We start from the raw sequence: 19,735 nt of genomic DNA, 5'->3' as shown, positions 1-19,735 counted from the left end.
CCCACACACTTACTGTAAAGTCCTCCTCCGGGTGTAATAGCTGACCATTACACTTGGCAGCTGGACCACAGAGTGGCTGGAATGAATTATAAACTTGTTTGGTCTTCGGATTGGTTAGGCACTACTGCCACCATGTGGAAGTGTCAGGAAGTGAAGTCCAGCATGTGTTGTATGTACAGTACAGTGAAGAGTGATTTTCCCCACCTCTTAGGAAACTTCGACTACAACTTCCTTTGAATTGCTTCAGTAGTTCCAAGTCAAATCTACATTAATAGATCTTACCTGACCAGAATTCACTTATAAAAAGGTACAGAGTATAACTTCTCAGCTTTCTAGTTTGTGAAGGAAGTCCCATCAGTGACGCAGAAATCAGAGCAGCTACAGTGAGATTATATCTGTTGCCCTGGCTCTGATATTTCCATAATTGGAAATATACTTTTTTTTTCTAGGATGGAAAATACCAGTGAAAACATTTTTTGTGGAATTAATCCTTGGGATGGTTGCAAGTCCCTTCATAATCTTTATTTGCCCCCTGTCAAAGTATTTCAAATAGCTTTGAACTTGTGAAATATACCACACCTGTGTAAATTGCAGTTTGTTCTGCCATGCAAAAAAGTATCACTAATTTGTTTCTGATGCAGAGTTTTGAAGCCTATCTTCGGCAGTTGTCATAATGAAAATGATGACTGAACCTGAACTGACTGAACTTTCATATAGGCATGACTGTTTAGGACAAGGAGGGCTTAAAAAGTATTTGCACTATTGCCAATCAGCTATGTTAAGCCACTCTTTATTTCATGTGTTTAATTATACCCTATTGCAATAGAAGCAAATTCAGCATTAAAGCCATGTTACTTTAGAGTATATTTTTATTTGCATATACATTGAAGAAAATAACTGATTTTAATAGTAATTTAATAACCTATACCCCAACCAACAAAACTGCTTCTTCTGTCTGTTCCTGATTCAAAGTGGATTTGGGTGTGTCCAATCAGCAGAGTGGGAGCAACATCTAAAGGTGTTTTTCGATCGCAGGAACTTTACTCTGGAACTATGGACTTTACCTCTGAACTACATGCATTTTGACTGCAGGAACCAGGGTTGAAGTTTAGTTCAGGGCTAGTTAATCTCCCCCCTAAAAAGCCCCTGCTTGGGGGGTAGTACTTTTCAAAGGTCCCAGGACTTTCGGGGGGCAGGGCCTACATTGCTGAACGTGTCTGATTGGTAGATTAACCACAGTGTTTTTATTCCACCCGCCACCCACAATAATGTCATGCACATCTGTGATTCACTTGATTTCTCTTTCTTTCATTTGTTTTTTATTTGTTCTATATTTTTTGTATGTGTGTACTTTTCAAAAGAAGAAGCTGTGATTCACTTGATTTAGCAGCTTGTAACAGTAGTCTTCTCTAAATCCCACTGCGAATGCGTCTCTCCCAGTGTTATGGTTTTAAAAGTGACCCTGTAAACTGGAGACCTTCAGCTAAACGTAACGGTGTTTGTGGAGTTTACACAGCTGTTGAAACACAGAGGGAGTTCCTGGGAATGCATACTAGTTTAGTTTTTTATTAAAATTTCAAAATATCCTCTTCAGATATTTAGTGATCATCTAAAATTGTGCTGAAAAAAAGAGCTAGTAGAGGACGGAGAGAGACAGAGGGAGGGAGAGACAAATTGTTTGGCTGGACCTGTTTGCCACATCTTTAACAGCATAGCAAACAAAATGTTAAAAATCGGCTGTATAGGGAAAAGCTTTGCCTCTTTTCATGCTAAGTGAACAATGGTTTCAAATTAGCATTAAGTGTCTCTACATTTCTCTTTTCAGTAGCCCCCCTGGGGAAGCTCATGACATATTGTCACCCAAACTATGGATGCCACTTTCAGAATTGACCATCTGAAATACTACATGTGAAGCACCAGGGGGTGCTACTAGTTAAGGAAGATATCTCTAGTGTCAGTGTTAACCTCAATCTTGTTTTTATTAAGGCATTTTCATAGCTCATAAAAATAAAGCGGAAAAAAAAATCAGACCAGAGATTTATGGTTTATATCAATCTTATTAGCATTTTATTATTTTCAGTTTACTACAAAATCAACAAAATGAAAGGCAACAGTGCACCAACAACCCCGAAATATAACATTGTCCATACAAATGTTGTCGGAAAGAATATAATTCTGATCCAATATGAATAAACTTCTTACACATTGCATGGATACAAAAAAACAGCTTTAAATTAAAGACAATTAGGTGTACGAAGATAACATTACATTCATGCATATACAAGGAAATATACAAACGCTACACTTTGATACAGCTGCGACAGCTGAACCAGGAAGCCAAGTTTGCTTAAGCAGAGAGAGACACAAACTGGAAAATCTTGACATTTATTATTTTCCTTTTGTTTTATTTCCTCTGTATGGACTTGATATGACTAAAAGAGATGGGGCGGGGTAACTTGAGCAATGAAAAAACTGTGTCTCACAGTTTGATAAACCTGATTGGCGGGAAGATGGGTATATAATTAAAAATGTCAAGAAATTCAAAGTTTGGGTCTCAGTTTCTTGTTGAATTTTTAATGTTTTTTAAGAACACTATACAAAAATAGTTCTCTTGTCAACAATGTCTAAAGTAGTGCAACAATATAGTTCCAGAAATAACAACAGTTAGTTATTCATAGAAAATCATGGGGTATTTAGAGTTAAATCCCCACATACAAATGATGCAAACTAAAATAAGTTAATATCCACTTATAAAGTTTCCTTTTAGCAGGCTGGAAAGAAAGGAGCACACAAAAAAATTCACAAACAGACGCACATACATAAAAAAACACACATACAAACGAGCAAAAGTTTACCCAATCTAGAGCTGTCATGTTTGCTGTTTTTAAGTCTGTGAAGCTCGCCTTTTAAAGCCAACATTGTGTTAACTGGATTATTAACAACAGCTTTCAGGCGGATTCTACGCAGAGACTGAGGCGGTTTGTTCATGAAAGAGAGGCTGAGAGACTTTCATGGGGGCAGACAAAAGCGTGTCTGAATAGCAGGCCACTTGTCTGGCTGGAGAAAGCCTTTGATCCAGTATGGCTCTGAGACATTTTCTCTTGAATGTTCACTAATAAAAGTTTTTCCCATGTCCCCATCCCCTCCCCCCTCTTCCTCAATTCCCTTGCTCTGCCTTCTTCTGGGGAAGCAAAGAGAGGAAAAGAAGAGAGGCGGAGATAACCACCATGATTCCCCCCTGGAGTTTCCTCTGCTGTGACACACTGACTCTTTTACCTGATGTGAAACTCGACACAGGCCACTGAACCTCGACCGCTTTTACCATAACAGAATAATTCCTCAGCCCTTCTGACACAAACAACCTTGAATGCAACATTTTGTTTTTCTGTAGGTTACTTGTTTTGCTTGATGAGGTAGTAAGAATGGATTAATATAGAGCATGGCTTTAATCCATATAAAAGTTAGAATCACCGTAGGTAGGGACAAATAAGTATTCATGCCCTATTTGAGCCACCAAAACTATTGGTTAATCAGTTATGGTGTTTATTCAAAGACCTGAACATGCTTCAGACTTTTGTGAACCACTATTGTGTTTCTAATTTGTGTTTCTCTTTGGTTCAACTGCCGCAACTTTAACTACTTACAGTGAAATAAACAAAACAACACATTCATTCATGAACACTTCTATGCATATGTACACAATGCAAACACTTATAGGACTGCACAGCGACAGGAAAATAAGAAGCAGCTTTACACTTCATTTAGAAAAAATATAAATTTACCCCCAGGGAAATCAAAACATCTTGATTCCTCTGAGCTGCAGCAGAGTGATAAAACACTACATTCCCTTCATGGAGGAAAGAGAACATGACATGGAAAAAAAAGGAATGAAAATGCTACATAATCACAAGCATATAGTTGACAAAAACATACGACTAAAAAAGGTATGTTCTGGTCTGTTGCCAAAAAAAGATTTTGATTCTTAAAACCCAATTATGCAAATAACACAAAGCAAAAAGATGGAAAAAAGTTTGAACATTTTTTGCAATGTTGTGATGTCAAATATTTATGCTCATTATTTTTGAGTGGCAACGGTGGAGCGTATTTGAGCCATAATGACTTATAGTCTAACATAATTAAGGGGCAATGGCACAGGTTTCCACAAACACCTTATACAACCTTGTTTTACACATTGCTTGTTTTTTTGTTTTTTTTACTTCTATTCTTTATTTTGACGATGATCTAGCACCGTGAATTATAAATAAATACTCACATTAGAAACATCATTCTTCTTACTCAGAATTTAAGCTGCTATCATACAAACACAGCCATTACCTCATTGCTAAGCCTCCACCGTTGACCTTTAACCTGGCGCTAATCACAGTCACGCTGACAAATTTTGAGCCCTGGATGAGGTTTTGACCTCTGGCTTGACTCGTGCTTTCTGAGTCATAGTGTGAGACTAAAGGCTAAGTGTTTTGTGAGGCCAGGAATAGTAACTCATTTAACCAAAAAAAGAAACATCTTATGACTTTTAGCGAACGATGTGACGAACGATCAAAGTCTGAGTTCAAATACTATCCAAGGCCCGCTCAGAAGAAAATTAACCTCTTAAAACTAGAGCCTGCTCTCTGGTAATTAAGAGTGCATTCAAAATGATTTCACAGTATAGTCAGAAGCTGAGGATAACAGTATATAGCATATATAGAGTATATATAACTATTTTAGAAACCGTTTCTCAAGTCAGAGCATAATTAACTAGGACCATGGTAGCTTCCTTGCAGTGAAAAATAAAAGTATGTGAAAGTCAGAAGAGTTTTTAAGCCTGTGCTGCACGAGCTTGAGGACAGTCCGGTACAAAATGCTACATATATACATTAGCTATTAAATATATCTGTATGAGGTGACATGAAGAGGTTTATGGACCGCGAAGGGATCCTCTGTTGGTTGTAGTAGTACTTCTCTAGTGTCGAGATGGTGCCTTGTGATGCAGGAGCCTGCTCTTCTTCACCTTGAAGAAATCTGGAGAGAGAAAAGGACAAAGTCAAAAAAAGAGCAAAAAAAGACGACGTCCAGTCATTATGAAAATATGCCTCATATGGATGAAAATAAAGAGCCTGTTTTCCAAATATGGAGCAAGTACTTAAGATAATTGGTGGACCAACCTGTGATAGAAGACTGTCTGCGTTTTCTTTGCAATTTGATCCTATAGTACCCTCTGGTGGTCACCTCCAGGAACTCATCCCCAGACCCTGAAGAGCTGTTGGACCCTGAGGAGCATTCCCGCGATGAAGTCGACATCCGCCTTTTCCTAAGTGAATGTGACGCTGGTTTAACCATACAGCTACGATAAAACGCAGGAACATCCTGGCACCTAAGCTCCTCCCACTCCATACTGGATCCCTTCTCTGGCATTTCGCTCTGGAAATCAAAGTTCCATCGCTTGTTGGCCGCCTCTAAGTTTATACAGAGGAGCCTTTGGAAGTCCTCCTGCAGCTGCTGGTGGTCAACAGGACCAAAGAGGTTCCTCCGCACAGGCCCCATCTTCAATCTCAAGGCCTCGATGCCTCCCAGGCGTGATATTTCTATGCTAGATTCTGTAGCTTGTCCTGCTGTTGATGATGATGAAGAAGCCATTTCTCCGTCCCTGATAGAGAACAAACACAGTGTTAGAGGAAGGGCAGAGGTTGAGTTGACTCTGTTAGGCCTGCGAAGTTTCAAGGAGGTGTGATCTGGATTTTACAGGCATGGATTACATACGAACATACAAGCTATGAAGTGCTCAAACCCCCCAACATACACCAGCAGTACCTGCTCTCCTGGGCACCTTTGTGCTTTATGTGATCGAACACACATGTGCCCTAACCCGCTGAGTAATTACTGCAGCAACCAGTAACTAAACCAGCACCAAATAAATCTCCAACACAATCACACACACCATGCCGTGTCTAAGTAAACGTGACTCTCCACCTGCTCTGGTGTCTGCCTGTCAAAGGTTACCAGTTAAGGTTAAGAGGTCACGAAGAGAAAAGTCATACTTATCACCCACCCCAGCTGCTATGTGTCATAATCAATTAGAGCGGGACTGTTGAATTCTGGGAGTTGTATTCTACTCTATATGGTTCCACTTAATCTGAAGACAAAGTGCACTTTCTGTACATTTAGAAGAGTGAAAGGTTATAGTGTCATTAATGGGTTAGTAGGAGTGATTACTTTGAAGGAAAAATGAATGGAAAAAAAGATGGGTTGTACAGTATGACTTTTGAAAGTTTTCAGGGTTGAAAAAAGTCGCACACAAAGAAAAGTGATTTTAGAATTGAGATATTTGGATATATATTTTCATAAAGGTAAATTCTCACTAGATGTTTTAACAACATCCTATTATCTGTCACTATCTTATCAATTGATTTGAAGTTTTTTTTTTGTTGCTTTTACTTATTTATTTTTTTTACAAAAAAAGGAAATAAAGTTTTTAAGATGTATTGAAAAGTCTTATAATGACAAGGTATCTCAATAAAAAGAAAATTACAAAAAAAAAGAAGAAAAAACAGCACACAAGAACGGACATATAGGGCTGGGGGAATGGGGGACTGGGGGCCTAGGTGGGGTTTGCAACTATTTGAAACCTTTTGAGAAAAAGAAGCAAGGAAATGCGCTATGAAGAGCTCCTTCAAGTCAAAAGGCCTTTTGGGCTTTTTAGGCCTGTAATTTTAAGATGCCTGTGTACTCATGTAATTTGTCAAAAACCATGTGGTCAAACCTCAGCAGGCTATAAAATGTAACATTTTCCTATCTGCTTACTTAGCTCTAATCACTTTCAACACCACGTGTAACCCGCTTAATTTTGAATCCATCGAAAAAGTTCCCTCCGAATTTCCCGGGAAAAAAATTGAGCAAGTCAAAGCACGTTTTTTTTTTTCCACCAGCATCCTCCCTTCAACAGTGAAAGTGTGCGTCAGAATTGAAGTGGGCGCGGCATGCAGATGATTCACTCCGTTATCCCAAGTACAGAAAAACACCCAGAAACCCCTTCAAACTCTAACCAATTCTCCAATAAATGACTTCAAACTGGATTACATGAGCTATCTCTACAACCAAAAGGTGAAAAGTAAAATCACATAACCCCTTAGGAAAATGTGAACTGTGAAAGTTTCACAGAAATATTTGGTTACGCAATCAGATTCAGAGTAGCGGCTGCGGATGTGGGTTAATGAGATGCGACACACAAACGCATCTTGCCAAATCACATCACACTAACAAGAACAAAACACACAAATAGCCAGATTAATACAATTTAAACTTCAGGATAATAAACAAATATCATAAATTCATGATATCTACACAGACAACCTTTCCATGTTAAGGATTGGAAAGCGGTGTAAAGTTACAAAACTATCTGAAAGCCACCAAAGAAAACACCTCAAAAAGAGTCCAACTGGCTACAAGGATGAATTAAAAAATACAACTTAAAAACATATAATGTCACCACATGACAGGTCATAGTTTGCTTCTTACCATCAGTGTCGATCTGTCAAAAGTTTTCAAAAAGTGGTATCTCACTGCGTTTGCGTTCCGTCCGTAAATTACGCACAACTTCTCCAGACAGAAGAGTAGAAGTTATTACTGACAACTCCGTGGAAACAATAACTGTCACGTTGAAAAAGTTTTCGCACACTACCCTCTGAAGAACTTTTCTTGTCCTCTTAACAGCGACTTGTTTGTGAAGGACTCAAGAAAGGGGAGGGGGGTGGGAACTATAGGAGTTAGTCACATGGGTTCCCTCAGAGCAGTCATTGTTGGAGTGTGGCCAGAATGTAAACAACTTAATCATGTACATTCTTAGGACAGTAAACGCAAAACGTGCAGTGTTCAGCATTGCTGCAGAATTGGGTGCAGAAAAACATCAAAAATGCACGTCAACAAACACGTTTTGTATCAAACTTAACGCATGTATTTTTTATACTGTATGTATAAAAGTGTTAATAATGATTTTTTAAAAAGTTCCTTACCCAGTTATCATGTCGATAAAAGTCCCCTGTTTCAGTCTGTGCACTCCTCACTCACTCAAAGACTTGTTGCTTCTGTGCTCTGTCTGCAGCGCTGCTGTGCCTCACTGCCCCTTCAGAGAGTCTAGAAGTAGGTCAAATACCTTGGCAATGGCGGCCATTTCCCTTCCCCTGTAAATGTGACACACATTCTCGGGTTATGCTCCATGCTTACATCACTGTTATTTTGGCCCCCAGCCCACACCCTGGAGTCACGTTGAACTGCAACGTGACTTTGACCGGGAAAACCAAACCAGCTCCTTTTTGAATTCTCCTCCAGTAGATTTGCCATATCCTCATTTGGACATATATATTTTTAGCTTCATGAAAAGGGAAAAAGCACTGGAATACTTTGAGAAGAAGAGGAAATGTTGACTCCCTCCATACCATGAACTAGATTTTGACTTTTTGACCTCATTATTAACTTGTGCTACTTGAAGTGATAAGTCACAACCAGATAAACTGCATAGAAATTAAATTAGCTTTTATTTAGGGACAGTAAAGGCTTGACAAAATATCCTTCTAAGAAAATACGCAGATTTGGAAAAACTCCAAACAGTATCAGCCTGTATGTTTTTTAAATACAATTGTTCTCCAACTTTTTAAAAGTTCAGCTGAATTAATTAATTGAAAAAATAAAATAACCACTTGTTTAAGTTTTAATATAGAGGAAGTCATCTGACAGTCCCAGTGTGATTACTGTAGAGGATATTGAAGTAAAAAATGCATTTTTATGCCAACTTGGTCTTGACACATTTTTATTATTTATTATCAAAATCATATAAGCTTTACAGTTACAGGGGGATGTTTTATAAAAATGTGAAGATTTTTTCTTTAATTTTTATCACCAAGAGTGATAAAAAGAGACAATAAAATATACTCCCTCGTATTAAGCATTGCCTCTCACTTCTTTTTATCCATGTTCTCCTTAGATCCTGTTTTTGCATGACAGATCTCCTTATTATTACAATATGTAAGCTTCCAATAATACTTCCTACACCTACTATCACACTTTCCTTTCTTTCCTTGACTATTATGAAATACTGTGGCTTGATCTCTCCTATTGTAATTAAGCAATATATTCTCCTCTTTCTTTTTGTCACACAGGCTCTCTGTTACAAGGATGCAACACAGGATTCAGCCTTTTCCTGAATACCTTCTCATTGACATTCTGTTGAAGCCATTTGAGAGGCTTGCCAACTGTCCAACGCCCTTAACTAATAGAGATTACTCCAGGTTTTGCGGTCACACACACACTTGCTATTTCCAGATATTAATCAGCGTCTGGACAGACTCACGCATCCAATGTTTTTCCCGCGCAGACTCCATAAATGGGTGCAGCATTTCTGCAGGTGGATACTGAGAAGTGTTGCTCTGACAAATGCATTGCAAGTTCCTGGGATTGTGGCGAGGTCATTGTTTGTGAGCACTCTGTGTGACAGCACGTTCCTAGAAGTGATGATGTAATCACTATGGAATGTTTCTTGGGTAGAAAAAGATGTTTTCTCGAGGAAGGCTTGACTAAAGTTCAAGGCAGACCGGAGCGAAGCCTACAGGATGCAGAGGAATTTCTCTAAAGGCATCCAAGTGAGCTTCAAACATTTTGGTTGGGAGAGGAGTAAACTTTACATTTGTATTTTCAAGAAGCAAGACCCTGCCGGTTCAGACATTTTTCTAACAAGTCCTATAATTTCCACAACAAACTATGTTTTGTTTTTTTGTAAATATCCTTAAGAATAACACAAAGAAAGGAAAAGGAAACTTCCAAAACTTAAAATAGGGCTAAAAATACATTTGTGTTGACTATGTAACAACTCTGTGATTAGGTGGGATCACATTTAGGCATGTAATCTGCTTGTGTTGGTGTTCCAATAGGTGTTTAGTTTGTTAGGTTAGTTGACCAAACATTTAATCATCCTCGCTAGTCAGGACTAGAATTACTAGACAGTTTAACATGTTATTAGCCATAGCCGTATTTTTATAATGCTGGTCATATGTTGTATTTAAACTGTAGCGCTGGGCGGTGCTACTGCCAAAATGCTTTAACGTGTTACACAAATGTAAACAAACACAGATGACAGAAGGCATCTTGATGTGTGATGTGTTCTGGTTGTATGTTTGGTCTTAAAAATGTAGACAAAGTTGTACTTTGGCAGTGTTGGTTTAACTGGTAGGGGCTGTACCTCCAGTTGATGGAGCAGCCATTATGTTGTAACCATACACTGTATAAATAATGGACGTAGTATCCGTGACGTCACCCATCTGTTCCTGAGCACTGTTTTGAAGCCAATCGTTGGTGGGAGCCATATTGGAAATGTTGAACTCAGCCAAACTTAAGGCTAATTTATACTTCTGCGTCTCCCCTACGCAGCAGGTTCTGACGCGGACATGAGCCCCACATACTTGTGCGTCGATGGCTGTTTCCGAAACGGCCTGCTACATACTACTTACTAATGTAGTAGGCAGTAGGTATTGCCTACTACATACTGCGTTTGAATTTAGTATGTAGTATGACTGTTCTGTCCGATCTGTCATGCAGCATGCTGAGCCAGACTTCGCTGGATTTCTGGTTTCGGAAAGCGGAAGTAAACAACGGCGAAGTCGATAAATAAAATGCTTATTTAGCATCCATTTATGATTTAAAAAGTTAGGAAGTGGTTTATATGTAATTTGATAACTTTCACAGCACCCAAAAACGGATTTCCTCCCGTCAAAAAATGAGGAAAAAGAAAAAGCAGAACGAGCGCTGTGCATTATGGGAAACAGTACGCGAGGCAGACTGGTCTGATGCACACTGAGATATTTTCCCGAATCAGTAGACATCCGGGGAGTTTTGGCTTACTGCAGATTTTGCTCTTGTTCACATACTACTTACTACATACTGAATTTTGGACAAATCAGTACGTACTGCTAGTATAGTAGGCGATTTCGGAAACAGCCGATGTGTCCGTGTCACGCAGCAATTCTCCGCCGAAACACTTCAGGGCAGTGTGGTCTCTCTGATAGCCGGTCGCCTGCTTCCGGTCCTGCTACGATCTCTGTTTACTTTTCCACAGTGATTCAGAGCGTGTTATGTTAATCTACAGCTGATACATGTTGCTGTTTATCATACAGACATGATTACATGAAGAATAGAGAGGAGGAGATGAAATACACGGCGGATGTGCGGCCGATGTCCGGGATCCCGGAGGTGCTGTAAATGCGGGAAAGACAATGCCGCTGAGTGGACCAATCACAGAGATTGCGGTCGGCGTCGGCTCTACGGGGAGTTACATTATGGAGGAGGTGCATGTCAGCTACGTGCGTAGGCCTCGGCGTAGGTATGGGAGCTACGCGGACCCCCGGCATAGGGTACGCCGTTGATTCAACACAGAAGTATAAATCAGCCTTAAGTGTGAGGAAAAGAGGCGGAGTTTGAGCCTCCTAGCCAACAGCTATGTGTTCCCGCCTGTCAGTCAAGTCAGTCATGTCCTGAAATGGGCAAAACTGTTTCTGCAGCCATCCTCAAGCAGACGCTCGATGAATTGCAGTTTTTAACACTTCCACATGGGCCTCATATTTTGAGACCAGAGGTTGCAGCTTGGTTGTAACCCTCTACTACAAAGATGTAAACAAGCACAGAGAACAGCGAAGTGGCTTTATTTTTTTTTCATCTGGTTTCATAAAACAAGAGTTTGTATTGGCACTTCCACATTGGCTACACTTTTGAAATTAAGGGCTACACCCATTTTTCAAGTTAATATTTTTACAACCGTCTCTTTAAAGGTCTTACCACAACTTAGATTTCATTAAACATGTTGGTAGGAATGCAATTTATTTAGCCCAAATTGCAAGCTACTTGCGGATGCAATAAGCAATTAAATGTATAAACCAAATTGTTAATGCAATGGCTATTGAATATATAGTGCGCTTTTATTGAAGATTAGGTTCAACACAGAATTACAAAGATTAACGTCTACAGTTTCTAAAAACTGAGATCCATTGAGTTAGCAAAGATTGGGTAATTCTTTTAATTATGTGGAAAAATCCCTTAATTAAAACAAAAAGAGGGGATGATGCTTGCTGGTTATTTTGTTGCTCTACTGACATCCTTTTTTTTTTTTTTAGAACAAACTAGTATTGTAGTTTTTTGGGCTCTCTCCAATTCTGATGCATAATAGTCAATTTGGGAGGTGTCCCAATTCCCTAATGCCCTTCTAATCTGTGTGTAAAGTGGGCTCTATCCACGGTCATATTTGAGGGTTCAACCCACAGACAATGAGCCTCAACAGCATGATCCCTCTGTGTTTTGTCAGCCCTGTGACTGCTATTTACAGTTAGCTTACTGTTCAACGTTAAATTCCTAATCCTCTTCTTGTTGTTTAGAGTGCTGTGTGAGTTTTGGTGTGCCCCCCCCCTCACCCATTCTTAATCCTGTGTTGTGTGTTAGAGTTGTCTACGCAGTCATTAAGCCCATTGTCTTCCCTCCACGGTCAGTGCCCTTTGAATACATTAGCCTGTATGTAAAACAACAGTCACCTAGCACAATGTGACCCAAGTCAGAAGACTAGATGAGGAACTGTCACAGTGGGTCTTGTGTTAGGCGAAAAAAAAAATCAATTCACTTCTATTCATTGAAATGTTACTGATTCACTGAGGCGTAAGACCAACAATGAACACCACAGAAAAGCTGACCAAACCTGTATCCTCTAACCAGAGGCAGAGTTTTACAAATGCAGTAAGTTTCAGAGATCATTCAAAAGTTTGCTGCTGCAAAATGGTTTTGGGACACTTTCATATGCTTATCATAAAAGGGAGAAACACAATATAGCTTATGAGTCACTGTACTGGAAGATGTTTCTCCATTTCCTCTTGTTGTACAAATTATGACGTTCACTGACACATTACGCCGACAACAATTTTGGAGCCAAAGCCCGCGCATTTTTGAGTCACCATATTTAATAACCCACCCCTTCCAACTCTTTGAATTGGATGTGCACGGTGCCTCAGAAGCCACATTTGATAACAGATCTTTCAACCATGGCATTATACCTCATTTTATACCATTAAATAATTCCTTAGAGTGTTCACATGAAATGAAAACGTACACTTAAACAAGCATAACAAGAACTAATGTGACAGAAAAACATTTTTGACATGCATTTTAATAAATGGACTTGTACTTATATAGCGCTTTTCTAGTCTGTCTGACTACTCAAAGCGCTTTTACACACTACTTGTCACATTCACTCATTCACACCCATTCACTCACTGATGGTAAAAGGCTGCTATTTAGTGAAGGACCATCAGTATTTACTAATGTCATTCGTACACATTCACACACCACTGAACAACAGAGGGAGCAATTTGGGGTTCAGTGTCTTGCTCAAGGACACTTCGGCATGTGACTGCCGGAGCTTGGATTGAACCGCCAACCTCTCGATTGATAGGCGGCCGACTCTTCCCACTGATTTTTAAAGTTTGATCTATGTCCCATCTGTTAACATAGAGGTGTTTTCACTTCACTTTTGGGTGGTGGTCATGTCATTTGTCTTTTTTATAAAGTCCATGAGCTCAAAAATGCCCCACTGAAGGATGTTACAAAAATAAGTCGTCAAGTGATGGTGTATTCCTGCAGACAAATGTGAAAACAAAGCAGCCAAAACATGTGATTGCCATAAAAGTCATCACTTTGAGGCCAGATTTATGACCTGATATCATCATTAAACATCTTTTTCAAGACATCTTATGACAGCAACAGTTTGATATTTGGGAACATTGTGTTTCGTTTTCTTGCTCTCAAGTTTGTATGCTGAAAAGAAGCAGGTGCCTGGAGTTCACTTAACTCACTGCATCTCTCATACTCAGACAGCATCAAGTAAAAGAACAGCATGTACTTATGACAGTTTTGTTTCTGCAGGAAGTCTATGGTAAAGGATTAGCTGTGATAGAGAGAGCAGGGGGAGAAAAAACAAAGAAGAGGAAGTTGTTGGTTCACAGGTGCACATTAAGCAAATGCTGAGAAGTTCACCACAGACAGCAGATGCAGATTATGAATTACTGGTGTACCACAACACATTTAAATAAGGTGCACTTCATGAAAAACAAAGTGGAAATGGCAAAATGATAGACAATTACAAAAGAATAGCAACCAAATGAAAGCAGGGAAGAGTTACACATATCTCCTTATACATTAGTCACGAGAGGCCGTCAGAGCTGTCTGCTAAACGGTGCTTTCATTCAAGAAATGGGCTCGCTTCTGCTGATTTACTTCTTAACATTATCACCTTTAAGCAGCTCATCCATCACACTGACATATGCATGTATGCACATGTCTACACTGAACAGTCAGACAGAAGATAGAGATCTGACCCAGAATAAGCTGTACATGTCAGTAATATATATTGGCTGCAGGCTTTAAACATACAGACACAGCATTATGTATTGAACAGTAGAAGTATGAGACAAAATAACAGATCCGTTAGCTAGTTTAAACTGCAAATAAGGTGGAATTTGTATGAAAAGTCAACCTTTGTAGCAAATTTACAGACATACTTTTGCATCTGCTACTTCGGTTGAGATTGAAAAATCACGACATCACAACTCACACTGATGGTCTCAAGAGGATGATTTTAAAGATGACTGCTTTTTTTCTTGCAGCATTCTCCTCTGGGTTGATGCTTTATATTTGAGTAAATACCTTAAAACCTTGTAATGTTCTGTCATAAAGTTTTTTCACACATTCTAGGCCCCCAGAGGCTAATAAACAGTCAGACAGTAGATAAAGTTCTGACTCATAATTTGCTGTAAATGACAGTTGTGAAGGTTTGCCATAGGCTTACTGCATACAGATGAACACTGCTAATAAGGCTTTAAAACAGAGACGAATTTGTTTAAAAAGCGAACATTGTAAAACATTAATGATATCCCTCAAACCTTGCTTCTTCTAGTCGAGACTGAAATATCACATCCCCCTGGTGAGATCATCATATTGGAACAGACGTTCACGGTCCCCAGAGGATCATCTGGAAGATGATCTTGCTTTTCCTTGCAGCACTGTCTTTGGGTTTACATTCATATTTTGGTAAACATCTTAACCCTTTAAAGGGCACTCATTGAAATACTTTGAAATTCAAAATTTGAACCCTAGAGCGTTATTGGATGACATAACAAGACTATTTAACATTTGTGACATTTTTCAAAATTTTTAATTGTCATGTAGAAAATCGAGGTCAACAAAGTTACCAAATATGGTTCTTTGCCCTGTAGTGGTAAAAGAAAATTCAAAGAATAGTGAATAGGAGAAATACAAGACAAATCATGTAGGGGTGAAAAGAACATTTATTTAACAACATTAGAACATAGTTGTTGTTTAAAAAGTGAGTATTGTAAAAGATTAATGATTTCCCTCTAACCTTGCTACTTCTGTCGAGACTGAAATATCACATCCCCCTGGTGAGATCATCATATTGGAACAGACGTTTACGGTCCCCAGAGGATCATCTGGAAGATGATCTTGCTTTTTCTTGTAGCACTGTCTTTTGGTTTACATTTCTTATTTTGGTAAACATCTTAAATACTTTTGAATGTTTTGCCATAAAGCTTTACAAAATGTTTGTACTTAGCCTACATTAAGGGAGAAGATAACTTTTGGTTTCAGTGGCACCATCCCTCTTTCAAGACCCAACTCGGTCGAGGCATGATGGCTGTCTAACATGAGTCTGGTTCTGCCTGAGGTTTCTGCCTGTGAAAAGGAAGTTATGACTCGCCACTGTAACTAAGCTAAATACTGTGATGTGCAATGCTCATGATGGATTAAGGTGGGGTCAGACTGAGTCTTACCCTGTCTTGAAGTTGGGTCTCTGTTCATAATTTGACATAGAGTGGTCTAGACCTTGTATGTTTGTAAAAGCGTCTTGAGATAACTTTTGTTGTGATTTGGTGCTATGCAAATTAAGATTGATTGATTGATTGATTGATTGATTGATTGATTGATTGATTGATTGATTGATTGATTGATTGATTGATTCATTGATTCATTGATTGATTGATTGATTGATTGACCATTAGGTAAAAATTGATGTTTTTGAATTAAAAGCATTAACAATTTACTTTACAAATGGTCAACTACATACACTACATATTTATATAACCTGTTAATACCAGCACAAAATACAGCATACATAAATGTTTCTTAATTTTACTACAGTCTTTAAGAGTGAAAATTTGCTGTAATGCTATTTAAACTGCAGGTTAGAAATCTAAACACTGTTTGATCTTCAAAATGCTAAATACACTCATACACCCACTCTGTAAAAATTATCATGCAGTGACTATGAATCCAGGCCAGTTCCCACAATGCATCTTTTCTGCTTCTCCTTATCACCTATTACAAGTACAGTCCAAATTTAGAACTTTGTACTTTGGGTGAAGCGGTGGGGGAGAGTTCAGATAAAGAGGTATGACAGAGGCAGTGAACCAAAAAAAGAAGTCACAGATATGTAAGAAGGGAGTAGCCTCCCAGCTGTGGAGGCCACATGTGGGTTTGGAATGATTGAGTGGTATGTGTGTGTGTGTGTGTGTGTGTGTGTGTGTGTGTGTGTGTGTGTGTGTGTGTGTGTGTGTGTGTGTGTGTGTGTGTGTGTGTGTGTGTGTGTGTGTGTAAAAGAAGGAGTTAGTGTGTGCTTCTTAAGAAAGGGGTGAGAAACTGGGGGTGCAAGGAGACCGAGGCCGCCCGCTGGCAGCTGGATATTGTCAGGGGTTCACCAGGGGAGCTAGCATGTTGGGGTGAACGGGTTTACTCTGAAATGAGCCTAAGGAGACCCTGACTCAGTGTGTTTGTTTTGGGGGTCCTCGGGGGGGCTGGCCTGAGGGGGTGCCGGTGTCGCATACTGATTCGGGTCTCAGATTTATTTTTCTTTGAGCTGTGGTGGCCTGTGTGTGTGTATGTTGTCCTTGTGCATTTATCTGTGAAGGTAAAGCACTTCTTTTTCATTTCAAGCAGCCGAGGCTTTTAAGGAGAAACATGGGGCTGTTTGAAATATTGTTTTTGAGAAGGGTGTCCGTAAGGCGTAGGCGTGGGAATAAGAAGGAGGAGGGGGTTGGAGGGTGGGACTGGGCGGGTGAAAATTGATCCTTTGTTTTCGTCCCTTCATGTGTCTTGGAGGAACTTGTTTTGGCCCACTGAGGGGAACTCAACGCTTGATCAAAGTCAAAGCCAAGAAAAATCATAGCACAAAAAAAAAGACCAAAATACAAAAAGTGCATAAAAAAGCAGAAATGTTCATTTTGCCTTATCTGCTTCCTCATTAATTCTATTATATCTGCTTATTTCAAAGCAACATAGAATATAAACTGCTGAAAATATGCACCATATCTGCCATTCCTAACCCTGCAACTGCCTCTGCTCTATGAAATGAAAAGGTGCTCTGCTCCAGCTGATGTGTTTTGCCCCTTATCTACATCTGGAGAACATCTGGTTTTCATCTGGCCCTGGCCGCACAGTACTGGGCCCTTGCGTAATGAGCGTGACAGAAAAGTGCGTGTTTGTGAGCGAGAAGGAGGCAGAGGGCAAGAAGTATTATTTGTGAGTTTGGATGTGTGTGCGTGACTGGCTGGATGAGCGGATAAATGAAGACAAGAGTGAGTGAAAAAATGAGTGTGCTGAAAAGAGAGAGACGTGTGTGCACATGTGTGGTTGTATTGCAGAGCCTGAAACCAATAATGTTAAGGTTTCTGTTTGAAATTGTTGGAATGTTAAACAAAATTTGTAACTTATATAATCTCAATCTGACCTTTTGTTTAGTTTGTGCAACACCTGTGACTGTCAGATTGGAGATTTGCATGCATGACTTAACTGTTGGCGTTATCTGTTTGAGGTGTGTGAACAGAAGCTTCCTTAGCCCAGATTTATTAGATTGATGGTTAAATTCAAAGCAGAAAATTAACCCTTGGGGGATGCTCATTTGCAAAAGTGTAGAACTTATTATTAAAAGTTTTAAACAAGTGTGATAATGGAGATTCCAGGTGTTCAGAAACCAGGACTTATGTCTGTGCCAAGATTCTGGCTGTGAGCCTGGTTGGTTACATAAGTGAAGTGATGGAAGAAAACGGAGGCTTTCTTTTTTTTTTTTCATAAGGTGAGTTAATATTTTTTTTGGAGCCTTAGGTATCAACTGTAAAAGCAGAAGGGCGTTGCTTCTATATTTCAAGGTATACAGTAATGTGTTTTGACTCTGACTGCGTGAAATGTCATGGAAAAAGATGAAATGGGTCATCAGGCCTTAAAGGCACTGTAAGTAGTTTTTATTTTTGCATTGATTCTGGTTGCACTTCTGGGCTAAATAAGCACCATCTCCCACTGGCTCTTGCAATAGTGAGTATTTTAATCAGGAGAGACTAAATTTGAAGATTAAATGTTATTTATTACAACTTAATGAATAAGGAAACTTGACAGAAATCTTTGGCGTAAGGACTCTATGGGGATAATTTTGTGAGCGTAGGATGTGTGAATTTGGCAGCAGAAGTAATCCCCCCTCAAGTCCAGACACTGGTGGTGGTGGTTGATGAATTCCAGGAATTGAAGACTTTGCAGACACCAGGTGGAGATGGGGAGGTGGAGGGGTGCACACAATCAATGCAAAAAGGAACTAGCTGGAAAGAGAGACACATTTAAAAAGACAGCAGAAAGTTGATAGGCTGACGATAAGGGCGTGCCACTGAGCTATTGGATGACAGGCACCGCTGATTAACCAATGACAGCTCCGGAGTGTGCAGCTGGAAGTGGGTGAGCTATTGAACGAGGGAGAGGAGAGTTAAAAAACTGCTGTGATTGCTTTTATAGTCATCCAGTCAGAACTTTCGCTAGAACTAAATTAGTTGTAGATTTTTTTTTTATTCAAGATAACTTTCTGCAGGATTCAAAATGATGATGTAATGCTTTTATTTGTAGCTATGTCATATTATAAACTGTCACATAACTAAACTTTGAACTCAGATTTTTACTGTGAGTTAGCTTAGACCCCCCCGGTGTCATGATGTGTGCTCTGGAGTCCCAATAAATGTCTGAATAATGAAAATAGGCAGATTGAACTCTTTTGTCTCTAAAGGGATGTGAAGCATAAGCACTATAAAGAAGTTGCTACAGAGTTAAATTGTCTGTTGATTTTGGCGCCCCCTGTGGACGAAGTAGTTCCCTATAATGTTTTTGCTTATCTTGTTCTGCATAAGTAGTGTTCTGTCAAAAAATGTCACGCTTTTTTTCTTTCTACTAGCTAATGTACCATTCACTGTGAATCTTTCCTGTGAAAACTGTAAACAAAGACACTCTCTGTCTGTGAGCGCTTTATTGCCTTATCTGTCATTGGCATGGTGACAGTGAGTAACAGGCACTAAAATAACTCTGATAGTCAATCTACTCTCCGATGCTCTTGGTTGCCTTTGTACTTCATATCAAAGCCAGTCAAATTCATAAAAAGTGGAAATGTCCTCATAGGAGAAGACCTTTATGAAGATTTATTAGGAGCTGTAATCACATAATAAAGTGGAAAATGTGAATTGCAGCATTGAGAGGTCACATTACATCATGAAGCTGCACCCAGAACATGCTTGTGTGCCAGTGGCGGTAGGAAGGATACCACGGGGTGTTTCCAAACTGAACACTGTGGTGAGGTCATCATTGTCTGGAACAGTTTGCGCTTGTTTCTCTCTTA

General features: G+C 39.4%; 1 protein-coding gene across 6 annotated transcripts; it reads right to left on the bottom strand.

Moving 5' to 3' along the window:
• Window positions 1-2,554: 2,554 nt before the first annotated feature.
• Window positions 2,555-8,244, bottom strand: cdkn1d (cyclin-dependent kinase inhibitor 1D). 6 transcript variants are annotated; one of them, XM_034673924.1, is made up of 3 exons: window positions 8,010-8,244; window positions 5,166-5,647; window positions 2,555-5,022 (listed from the first exon to the last, which is right to left on the bottom strand). In XM_034673924.1, the coding sequence occupies exons 1-3, from the start codon at window positions 8,018-8,020 to the stop codon at window positions 4,964-4,966; spliced, it is 552 nt and encodes a 183-aa protein (XP_034529815.1). In that variant the 5' UTR covers window positions 8,021-8,244; the 3' UTR covers window positions 2,555-4,963. The 6 variants fall into 6 exon arrangements, with proteins under 6 accessions (XP_034529815.1, XP_034529816.1, XP_034529814.1 ...); XM_034673925.1 differs by lacking the exon at window positions 8,010-8,244 and adding an exon at window positions 7,516-7,744; XM_034673923.1 differs by lacking the exon at window positions 8,010-8,244 and adding an exon at window positions 6,802-7,038.
• Between the last annotated feature and the right edge of the window lie 11,491 nt (window positions 8,245-19,735).

This window comes from Notolabrus celidotus, chromosome 21, assembly GCF_009762535.1.
Source record: "Notolabrus celidotus isolate fNotCel1 chromosome 21, fNotCel1.pri, whole genome shotgun sequence".
NCBI classification, from domain to species: Eukaryota; Metazoa; Chordata; class Actinopteri; order Labriformes; family Labridae; genus Notolabrus; species Notolabrus celidotus.
The sequence above is the reverse complement of the archived record's forward strand: the minus strand, read 5'-3'. Positions and strand labels throughout refer to the sequence as shown.

Coding starts and splice junctions, on each gene's coding strand:
- cdkn1d (XM_034673923.1), bottom strand. CDS start 6,929: ATGCTGGTGGAAAAAAAAAAACGTGCTTTGACTTGCTCAATTTTTTTC. Junction 5,648..6,801: donor TTGAAAGTGATTAGAGCTAA/GTAAGCAGATAG, acceptor GTTCTCTATCAG/GGACGGAGAAATGGCTTCTT. Junction 5,023..5,165: donor CAGACAGTCTTCTATCACAG/GTTGGTCCACCA, acceptor TTCTCTCTCCAG/ATTTCTTCAAGGTGAAGAAG.